Source organism: Anabrus simplex, chromosome 2 (genome assembly GCF_040414725.1).
Source record: "Anabrus simplex isolate iqAnaSimp1 chromosome 2, ASM4041472v1, whole genome shotgun sequence".
NCBI lineage: Eukaryota > Metazoa > Arthropoda > Insecta > Orthoptera > Tettigoniidae > Anabrus > Anabrus simplex.
In genome coordinates, this window is record NC_090266.1 from 1,023,811,103 (window position 1) to 1,023,823,594 (window position 12,492).

At 40.6% G+C, this 12,492-nt stretch overlaps 1 protein-coding gene across 1 annotated transcript in view; it reads left to right on the top strand.

The window, feature by feature from the left end:
- The window catches only part of LOC136864648 (peroxidase), a 331,409-nt gene that overhangs the window by 266,967 nt on the left and 51,950 nt on the right, over positions 1 to 12,492 (top strand). Inside the window, exon 11 of the mRNA XM_067141918.2 lies at positions 1,577 to 1,732. Within this exon, the coding sequence (XP_066998019.2) occupies positions 1,577 to 1,732 (156 nt within the window). The remainder of the gene's footprint in view (positions 1 to 1,576; positions 1,733 to 12,492) is intronic.

Sequence of the window (12,492 nt, forward strand, 5' to 3'; positions counted from 1 at the left end):
CTTATTTCATGGGCATGTGGGCGGTCCTGAAAGAGAAATGTACATTTAAAACTAAATGCACGTAATGAAGTTAAGAAGATTTTTTGTACAGTCACATAATACACGAGTATTCACCACTCATAAAAATGTAAGTCTCGTCCAGGAAAGTTTACCTTACCTGAACGTAATTTGCCATTAATAATCTTGCAGTTGATTGCTTGTGAAGTTACTTTTCCTTGATATAACTTACAATAAACAAACCTTGCAATGGGGTTGCGCAGTAAGATTATCGATTCCACTGCAGGATTTTGATGTTCGTTACCAATTGTGACAAATCGAGCACCTTTCTTAGAATTCATTATCCTCTCTTGACTGTACCGAATACGTTGTGTAATAACACACAAATGCAGATATACCGTATACCATTCACATTTGACAGAAATCAGTATGAATACAGAAAGAATGCGAACAGTACCACCATAAAGTCAAGAATAATGTTTGAACAGTGTGGTACCTAATTTTTGCTTTAAAAACTTATTACAATAACAAGATTGAAATATTTACTCCCACGCATTTATCAACTCTTGTTAGTATTGCTGCTTCACACCTTCCTACATTTCCAGTGCCTCGTACTTGTTAATCATAGATTCTTGAAATGAGCTTTATAGATCAGATTTTCTTTCGTTTTTGTAGGGGTTCTGAGAGATTTTCCTTGTGTCTTGTACATCGCAATGAAAATGGACGAAATAATAACACCCCTGCTTGCAGAATGTCCTTCGTCATCCTCCTTGAACTACGTTATTAAATAAATTATTCGAACATGCAACGATTCCTTTTACCTAGTATTGCCCTTACAGATTTACAATCCTGAAGAAAAATATTAATACATTTAATTGCGATGTGCACCAGTAGTGACTTTCACGTACAACATAAAAGTTGGCAGTGGTTTTTCATCGCGCAAATCACGGCAGATGATGCAAACATGTGAGATGAAATTTAACTGCATGATTTGACCCAAGCAGGGTCCCTATACTGTGTTTTTGGCGACGCAGAATGCAACCCAACAGTTAGGAAAAATATATGTCACTATCTCCAGTATTAGTAGGGGAGAAAGCGTTAGGTTGCTCCCTTAGTAACCACGGTTACATGGCGTCTAGTCTAAACAAAGGCAGTAGTGGCACATAGATCATGATTCCTGACTTGTGTTCAACGTAGTTTTTCATTTTTAACAGACGCTACATTTGCGGATTTTTGCCCCAAAAAGCTGCCCTATAACGTGTCGGTAAACCTACCCCTTCAATGTTAATCGACAGCGCTGGGATTCGATTCTGTAAAGCTTGAGAATAGGATGTGAACGCTCCAATCAGCTACGCTACACAGCCGGTGTACCACATGAGGAGTGAATGGGAAATTGCTGGGAGAGATATTTAAGAAAGATCATATTTCGGCCCACTTGAAGGATTTTAATCGCAGTTAGAAGTCACACAGGTCGTTTATTCTAGGTGATAATACCCATATATTGTTGTAATGTCACACAAGTATCTTCCGGCTGCTCACGCTATGGAAGATGCATGCTAATTATACCTTACTTTTTCAGTTGAGTGATAGAACCTCGGATAGTTTTGACATCAGCTCCCTGGACATTGAACGTGGTCGAGAACGAGGAATCCCTCCCTACAACGACTACAGGGAGCTCTGTGGACTGGCTCGAGCAAGCACCTTTGAGGACTTCCAGGACACCATAGCACCGGAGGTACGTCCTATAGTCAGTTAACCACTTCTTTATTTTAGGGGTGAGTGTCATCGCAGTCACTATTCTCTTGAACTCGTCTGTGACCATTTCTGACAACCTTCTTTATTTTGATGTCTAAATTAGTTGGTGTACTTGTACTTCTTTGGAACAGAGGACTGTAAGGTTAATAGGTGACTTCCGATTGTAATTTGGAAAGTCAGTTCTAAATTAACACATATCTTATTTACTCGCTTTTAACACAAGGACAGCGTGAAAGATGAGTATGAGCAGGTATCGTCACCTCAGAGTGAAATATCTTCATAGCCAGCCCGCTCGGCGCTTTAAGGGGCGAGAGCAACTCGGTGAGTAAAGGAAGGGAACTTCACGACCTCATGTTCACTGGTGATCCACGTTATTATTTTTTTTTTTGCTAGGGGCTTTACGTCGCACCGACTCAGATAGGTCTTATGGCGACGATGGGATAGGAAAGGCCTAGGAGTTGGAAGGAAGCGGCCGTGGCCTTAATTAAGGTACAGCCCCAGCATTTGCCTGGTGCGAAAATGGGAAACCACGGAAAACCATCTTCAGGGCTGCCGATAGTGGGGTCCACGTTATTTACACACCATGCATCGTTGAAGCCCATTCGATACGAAAGCTTTCATTCACCATGGAAGATAGTTCAGCACAGGAAAATATATTTAGATGTATGTCAACGGTAGTAGTATCACATAGTTCATGATTCATGACTTGTGTTCAGCGTAGTTATTGAATTTTAACAGACGCTGCATTTGCGGATTTTTGCCCTAAAAAGCAATCCTATAACGTGTCAGTAAACCTAACCCTTCAATATTAACCGACAGCACCGGAATTCAATTCTGTAACCTTGAACATAGGATAGGATGTGATCGCTCCAATCAGCTACGCTACACAGTCGATGTACCACATGAAGAGTGAATGGGAAACTGCAGGGAGATGCATTTAAAAGAATCGTATTTCGGCCCACTTGAAGGATTTTCATCGCACTTAGAAGTCACACAGGTCGTTTATTCCAGGTTATAACACCCATTGTCTGGGTCTCAGTCAGTGAGATCAATCTGGCCTGGCGTCAGGCGGCAACCGACTGTAAAACATTTGCCAAACTACAACTGATCATGAGAGTACGCTCTATAAGAAGAAAGATAACGGATAAGTAGCCTCTCCTAAAAAGTGAGGCCCACTATAGCGTGCCTTCCCGTAAAATTGAGGCTCTGGATAGGTCAGCTCCCCGCAAAAGTGAGGTAAAAGTCGTGACAGTTGCCCCGAAAACTGATAAGATGGTGATAGAATTACCAAAAATGAGAATTGGTGCAAGAAATGCCGGCAAACTTACCGGCAAGACTTCTGAGCTGGCTGATGATATGGAGAGACGCAGATGGGACATCTTAGCTCCACAGGAGACAAAATGGAGAGGAAGTAAATCTAGAAATATTGGCTGTGGGTACGAACTCCTTTATAATGGTGTGAATAACTTGAGAAATGGAGTCAGCATAATCCTAGCCCAACACCTAACAACCAGATTGATATCAGCTAACACCGGGCGAGTTGGCCGTGCGCGTAGAGGCGCGCGGCTGTGAGCTTGCACCCGGGAGATAGTAGGTTCGAATCCCACTATCGGCAGCCCTGAAGATGGTTTTCCGTGGTTTCCCATTTTCACACCAGGCAAATGCTGGGGCTGTACGTTAATTAAGGCCACGGCCGCTTCCTTCCAACTCCTAGGCCTTTCCTATCCCATCGTCGCCATAAGACCTATCTGTGTCGGTGCGACGTAAAGCCCCTAGCAAAAAAAAAAAGATATCAGCTAACAGGATAAGCGATCGCCTGACAGTAATACAACTTGCGATGGATGACGATATCTACCTGGTCATAATCTCTGCTTACGCGACTCAAACAGGTCGCTGTAAGACCTTCAAGAAGGAATTTTTGGAAAATTATGAGCATATATGCTGCAACAGCTGCCGCCAGACGGAGCACATAATTGCTTTGGGTGACCCTAATGGCCATGTTGGACAGATTGCCAAAGACTTTCCTATATATCATTGAGGTTTTGGACTAGGAAAAAGAAACGATCAAGGACAGGCGATTCTTCAACTGTCTTCCGCATTTAATCTGCCAATAGCCATTACTTGTTTCCAGAAAAGGGGAAAACACCTTAGCACATTCAAGACTCAAACTCATGACAAAACTGTTGGCACACAGATTGATTATGTCCTTTTGCAGCTATGAACTGCTGAAACAATTCCTTGACTGCAAAGTCATACCAGGAGAACCTCTCACATCACAGCATAGACTTCTTGTCGGTGAGATAAATCTCAGATGCCCTTCACGCTTCGAACCAAACTTAGGTATACAAAATACCAAATGGTTCAAGCTACAAGAGACTGAAGCATCTCATTGTTTTACTGATGACTTCAAGGCATACAGTACCCAGGATATAGAAGACGGTACCCGTGCAGATTGACAACGGGAAAGATTTCAAAACCACTGCACAATGACAGCTATACAACATCTGGGAGCCCCAAAGGGAGACTGAAAATCAACAAGGAGGCATGGTGATGGAAAGAAGAAGTCCGGGAAGAACTAAAGGAGAAGAAAGTTGCTTTCAAAGAGTGGTAGAAGTCCAGGAACAGCCTAGAAGGGTTGCAGCTCAAGTTGAGGTATTACAAAGTGGCTAAGAAATCTGCAAAACTGATTGTGGTTAAAGCTAAATTAGAGATTTTTCAAGGATTCTATGATGGCCTCGATACCCATAAGGTGTGAGCAAAATCTATAAGATTGCTTCCCATCGTTAAAAGCATTCCAGAGACATCATTGCCACGAAATATATTAACGCCAAAATAATCCGAGATCAAAAACCGTTGGCAGTAATATTTCACTGAGTTGTTAAATGAAGAATTCCCCAGGGACATAGTAGTTCTTCAATGTCCGGTATAGGGCCCTGTGCCTATGGTCAAAAATGGAAAATGGCAAATCAGTACGAACTGACGACATTTCATCTGAGCTGTGGAAGGTTCTGGGCATTGAAGGCATTTGTTGGCTTGCTAAGGTGTTTAATAAGATCCTCGCTGGCACACCCATGTCGGAGCAATTTCGCCAAAGCTACCTTGTGCCTATCTTCAAGAAGAAGGTAGATGTTAGAGAACGCGGAAGCTATATAGGCATTGAACTCACCTCCACACGCGCAAAATTTAAGAACGTGTCATTGCAAGTCGCATCAAGAAAATTATAAACATCCATAGGAACCAGCGTGGCTTCTCAAGTGGAGTCTCAACTAGTGATGTGATTCAAACTCTTCGAATACTGATGGAGAAACTTCGTGCTCTTCACGAATATCTCCATATGGTTTTCGTTGATTTCGAAGCGTTGGACTGCGTTCGTAGCGAAATCGTTTGGATTACACTGCGACACCAAAATGTTCCGAAGGAGTATGTGAGGCTGATCCAGGACATGTAAGTCCGTCCTTCTCCAAAGGTGAAGGCTATTATTAGTATCTCTGGGAGTTTCCCTATTGAGGCTGGTGATCATCAAGGTCCAGCTTTGTACCCAACCTTATTCAGTATAGTTATTAACTCTTTCACAGAACAACTGATGACGCAACTACCATGGATCCTTCTATACGCAGATGCCATCGTCCTAATTGGTGAAACACGTGAAGGGGTGAGGCAGCCTTAGAACTTTGGAGAAAATCTTTGGAGACAACTGGACTCAGAATAAGCCGTAATAAGACGGAGTATAAGTTCTGTAACTTCGCCAAGCCGGGAAGTCCAAAGGCCTCCCAATACAATTTTCTTAGCGAGTGAACCACTGACAGTGACGAATCAGTTCAAGTACCTGGGCTCATTCATTACTACCGATAAGAACGATTGATGACAACGTGAAGCATCGCGTCAACGTTGGTTGGACCAAATGGCGTTTGCTAACATGCGTCTTATGTGACCGGCTGATGCCTATAAAGCTGAAAGGCAAGATATATAAGACTGTTGTTAGACCTGCCCTCGCTAACGGCTCCGAGTGTTGGGCAAGGCAAAAGAAGCATGATCAGCAAATTCATGTAACGACGGTGCGGATGCTGTGATGGTTTAGAGGGTGTCACTCTCTTGGACCGAGTGCGCAATGAGCATATGCGAGGATCAGTTAATACGGCCCCGATCAGTGAGAAATTGGAGGAGCGGCAGTTGTGCTGGTACGGTCACGTACAACGTCGAGATGAAGACCATCCCGTTGAGAGAGCGCTTTCAATCGAGGAACCAAGGAGAGGACGCGGTCGTCCAAGAGCAACATGGGGGCGTTCAGCCGAAAGTGTCTTGAATAGAAGTATCATTCAAGTAACGAAGACATCCAACCGTAGGGATCTGAAGAGCCAACCCTGAGTGACAATTGTGAGTGTCCATTGTGAGCACACATTCGTCCAGGAAAGAAGAAGAAAAATATGACAAGTGCCCCAAAACCTTGTTTTTCAAATTTAATGAAATTGGTATTCAGGAAATATTCTTTAGTGCTATATTTTTACTTTGTTTATGAATGGTTCATTTGGCGTTTTATTCTCATTACTGTATCCTGTACGTTCCGCATGATGCACACCCCGAAATAATAATAATAATAATAATAATAATAATAATAATAATAATAATAATAATAATAATAATAATAATAATAATAATAATAATAATAATAATAATAATCACAAACCAATTCTTGTGGTGGCATTATCTCCGTGCGGTTAATGGAAGTGCCGCCGTTGAATCCGTGAAGCCTGTCTGCAATTCCATTTTATAACGGAAGTAGTATCTGCTCCCTAGAGCAAAGAGCCGAGGACCTGTGACCTTCAGAACCACATCTGCTCCAGTCAACAGCCATGAGTATGAACTGACACTGGATTCACTAATTATAACTTTCTCATTCTTGACATTTCTATGCTACTGTACCGGTTTATAAAACGCATTTAAAATTATATTTCGGGTCGCGTGTGTATAGGGGAAAGCTTATTATTATTATTATTATTATTATTATTATTATTATTATTATTATTATTATTATTATTATTATTATTATTATTATTAGTATTATAAAGAAACGGGATCTTTGTTCGGCGCGGTAATGTAGAGAAAAGAACTGTTTGGGCACCCTAAGGAAAGTCTGTTTATTTCGTTCTCACGTCTTGCTGGCGCCGGAAGGAATCCTTGTTACTGTATTCTGGAGAACATCAGAGAGCGTGGCAATGATGCCAGAAAGAACCCTTGTTGCGGGTTTTCTAGTCAATATAAGAGGATTTGAGAATATTCCACCCTCATCTATGAAGATGCGAACACAGCCCTAGCCAAATTCCGCATGTGACTGGTCGATTAGTTCCGTTGTTTTGGTAGGTTACCGCGTACTAACTGGGGGAGCCTTTATCCTAAGACGTGAGATAGCGTCCGAGATTCTCGTCTTGGTTATCAGTCAGAGCGGACGGGGTTCATTCGAGGTCTCGCTCCAAAGGGGAGTCTGGCCTGATGGGGAAAATATAAATTTGATTTTCGTTGTCATGTCCTAAATTAACTTGTTTCTCCTGCAGGAACTATCTGGGACAGTCTCTAATCTTCGATGATTTAATTTAGTCACAATAATGCTTTTCAGCGGGCAACATTACCGTGTAAATCGTTATATAAATGTAATGAATATAAATTTCTTTATTGCCTGTTTCCGGTAGAACTAAAGGAATCTTCAACTCCAAAATAGGTTTACAATTGGATATGCTGCCGTCGAACGGTATGGAAGTCATTTCATGATCATGTTTTAGAATCCACTTGATGTCCGTTAGCTTACATGTGATTTCTAAGTACTATGAAACCAATTGCCTGTGCGCACTCCCACAGTGAAATAGTTAATTTAAGAATCTTGTATTTCATTAAATTGTGTACTTTATCAGTAGTAATTTCAAAGGAGAGACGTCGTATTTCAAATAAACTGTACATTAAGGAACATGATTGACCGAGTTCAAAAATTTAAGCGTCACCACCTTACGTTCCCGCGTAGGGTTGTCCACCGTTTTCCATATCCTTTTGTCCGTCTGTCCGTATTACCTTCAGTGGTCCTCGTTTTGTGTATGTTGTTATCCTTCCCTTGTGTGAGTTTATTTTCCGGCACAATTATCCTCAGGGAAAATACGTGGGCGTACAACAAGGGCCTGAACTAGGCCTCATATTCTTCTCTTTGCATAGCTTCTCCGACCCCTTCGCTAAATGTTCAGCGTACTGCCCTTTGGATCTGAGGGTCCCGGGTTCGATTCCCGGCCGGATCAGGAATTTTAATCGGTTCTGATTAATTCTTTTGGCTCGGAGTCCGGATTTTTGTGTCTGTCCCATCACACTCCTCTCCATATTCAGACCACACAAAACACTACCAACCACCCCAGAAACATGCAATAGTAATTACGTATATCCCTCCATATAGGTTGGAATCAGAGGGCATCCGGCCGTAAAGCAGGGCCAAATCCACATATGCAACGCAGTTCTCTCCCGCAACCCTACAGTTGATGGAAAATAGAAGAGGAAGAAAAAGAGAAAACAGCTGAGCTTTCAGACTAAACACTGTAAATATCACTTATATGCAGATGACTTCCGTTGTACAGTATATATATATAAGTGTGTGTGTGTGTGTGTGTGTGTGTGTGTGTGTGTGTGGTAAATCCGAAAACCTACACTCAGAAACACTACACTAAATGAAGACCTGGTAAAGATAGACACATGGGCCAAAATTTAAGGATTGAAAATTGAATCCATTAAAATACAAGGCTATAATAATTATTGGTTACAAACTAAATCGAACAGAGTTATCACAGTTGTCGTTAAATGACACTCTCTTACATTATAGCCAAAACCTTAGTAATCTTTGTTTAATATTTGACGAACAACTGCTCTGGTCTACCCACACGCTAAATGTGTGTAGAAAAATATACGGAACGCTGCATTGCCTCAGCAAATTTTCCCTTTTGAACTAAAGAAAATCCTTGTTGAATCACTTGCGATATCTCATTTTGATTATTGCGACATAGTTTATAACAACTTTGCAGTAGAATGAGGAAGGAAATTACAGAATGCTCAGAATGTTTGTATGATATTTATTTGTAAGCTTTATTACGCTGATCATGTCACTCCACCGTACACGTGACTCGGTTGGCTTCGCTTGCAAGAGCGCCGCACACTTCATACTCATTGCTTTCTGCATAACATTCTTAACACTTCTCAACCAACCTATTTCCGTGATCGCATCAAACTTCTCTGCACTGACCATAACAAAAATACCCGATCCTGCAACACCTGACCCCTTCTTGTACACATAACAACAATCTACACTGAATCATTCACCGTTCCGCAGCCCTACAATGGAATCTCCTACCAGTGGACGTTATAAGTACATCTAGCAACTAAGCTTTTAAACAAGCTTGTGTTGAAATAATGGGAAAACATGAATGAATCATCTAGTTGTCCCCTCAAAACTCCTCCTCGTACTGTATTTTCTCCTCATCATTATTTCTCTCTTTTCATAGATCATTTTCTTCCACTTTTCACTATTCCTTCTCTTCACCACTACAATGAAGGCGATATTTCGGTATCTTCCTGAAATCTGTATCTTCTTGACACATTCTTTCAATTAGTAAATATAATACTTTTAGATTAAGTTATTTTTTAAGATTACTAATGTTCACACCGACTCGAACTTAATGTTCATATGTCTGTTATGTACGCACTGTGTGTGTTTTGTGAATATGATACGATTCTATCTCTATATCACCAGCTTAGAATATTTTATTCACACTATTATTTGTTAACATACTTCTTGTGTTCATCTTATTATTATTTGCGTAATTTGAAAGTAATAGTTATTAGTAAGAGTGTAATAGGTTAAGACTAGTTAAGTGTAAGAAAGTGAGTACATCCCTAACTTTCCCAGGATAAATAAAACATAGTATCTCATGGTCTTCATACCCCTCCATTGTAAAGCGAAGGAAAGATTTCATTTACTGCTTGAGCGTTGAATAAAGTGGAATACTCCCCTACTCCAGTTCCGCATCGCCAGAAACTGAGGGAAGAGTATTCAATTGATTGGCAACTAGGCATATACCTATTACAGCCAAAAGAAACGAACTAAGAAACCAACAATCGACAGACAAAGCTAATCTGAAAGGAAAACACTACGGAGTTCATATCAATGAACAGAAGTACTACTGACTAGAACATATACAATATGCAAAGAATATTTAAAAAACCTGTGCAAATATTAAAACAGAACAGGATTCTAAAGTTATAATTATTGTCGATCTTACGTAATATTGACTTTGACTCCATAGATGTGAGCCTTAATTTGTGTTTTGCACAAATATGGTTAAAAAACCTCGTCATTATTACCCCATACTGAGACCTTTTTCAGCAACCCCCCGTAGCTCATGGGACCATGAAACACCGCAAACTTACCCCAACCGGGTCATGAACACATGGGACAATGCGCCATAGAGATCAACAGTCAAGGGACTTTTTCTGTCTAGTGACAAATGCCGCCCCATCTGGATTGAAACAACTAATCCAAACACATGAGATGACAAATGCCCTCACGACAGTGCGAGGTCAATCGCATCCCTTCCATTCCGAGGTACGAGCACAAGCCTCCCAGGGCCACATAATTACAACATATAACTCACGAATAATAGAAATAAACTGAATCTTGGTGAATACAAATCACCACGTTTGATGACCAACAGTGCAAAATCACGAGGGTCTAAACCTTTTCACCTGATCAACACTATAAATGAACCTCACGAAATCTACTTTCAACAAAGCAATAATATATAAACACTTATAACACCTGGAAGAGAAAACATGTTGCACAAATATTGGCTGCATTTAGTATTTACACGTTGCTGTGTGACTAATGATCCTCATGTGCCCCGGGATTCGAAGTGGAGGCCTCGATTTCGCCATCATTAACGTTCCTGAAAGAAAAACCCTAGCTATCGCGTCAATAGGGGTAATAATTAATTATACAGACATTAATTTTCTCATATCTTGTTACAAATACGGAAGTCAAATAGAAATACATCTACTGCTAAAAGCTGGAAATTGTGTGTAAGAACCCTGCCTTTTAAAACCAGCATTGAGATCTCTGTTCGCTTGTCCTTTCTTTCAACATTTCCCTTCGATTCGCAGCCCTATGGACCGCCATAAATCTTAGTCTGACAGTGCCCACAACACGAGGCAGGAACATTATTTCAAACAAGCATCTCCACAAATATATACATTTTCAATGCATCTTCAGCGGCTAATTATGTCAACACAATAACACTGATGCATCACTCATAATGCTCAAATCAACTCCTGTGATCATTAAATTCTTTAAATATCTCTCAGTACCATGCCGCTATATCATTTCGATTCTTCTCAACTTTACAAAAGGCCGGAGTTCAGACACAGCTCCTTACACCGAAGAGTTAACCACGGTTTCCCCTAGCTCACAAGCTAAAAATTTATCATTACCTTTAACAAAGGTATGAGATTGTATACTCGAAATGAAGTGAATTTTCTTTAAATAAAATACAGCCTTTAATCTCAACTCAGATAAAAAATATAAAAATATACACGGACCTAGCTTCTTTTGGGAGGATGGACTTTCGAATCCGGACCCGGCGCCTTCTTCACACACAGGTCATACAGCCATTCCTTAATCTAACATGCAATCTACACTACAAATTTACATTATGAATAGAGTGCTTTTACTATTCTCACTTTTAAAATACTGTCCACAGGCAGTGGTGAAGATCCTACCGTCCTCCGATCCTGATTCACATTGAATAATTAACTCAGAGGAAAGCTATTGCATTAACTCACCAATATTTAAAGATTTTCCCTCTTTCCTAAAGCACTCTTGATCACAAATAAATCCAACACATGCCCATGCAATTAAATAGATTGGACTAAAGTGTTTCCTTCCCAAATAACCTCATGTAATTCAAATAAAAGAAAATCCCACTGATCACTCTAAGGAAAACTACCCTGACAATTCAATATTTATCAAATTATACTAATCCTATTCTTACATTCTCTACTTATTTACAAAAGTAATATTAGCATTGCAATGTCGTAACTTTGTACTCAACATTATGACGGGTCCTCCATGGTTCGAGCCTCGAGAGGCTCGGAGGCTGAGTCTACTCCATGTCTCTGCGGTGGTAGGTCATAGGTTCCAAATGTCCCTCGATGACTCTTGAAGTATCCATAGGTCTTGAGTTCGCGAACACTGATACAATACTAATCACACCACGTTTCACAAAAACTCCTCCACATGTCACAGTTAAATTTCCACTTCCAATCTTATGATTGCCTTCACCACCAGTATGAAAGTTAAATATTTGTTAATCTTATTCCGGCCAAGCTATGCTACTTCAATCAGACCAAGCTAGTACAGTAACCACTGTTTCGACACTGCTACGATTTAATAAATTTAAAAGAGCGCGACATTGGGTTCCTATGTTTAAAACCGTGTCTCGTATGTCTGTTTTTCTACACTGAACGACAATTACTCCGTAGTTTAGCATTATAATTTACACCCGGAGTTAGATTTATGTTATTTTACATGGACTTTCGTGCTTCGTTACCCGCGTGTATATCCACACGATTTTACAGTTTATTCACGCGCACACCGCCATCTCTCTCTCTACCACAAGAGATTGATTAGAGGACAGTTTTCTTCGTCCGACATTCGGCACGATACAG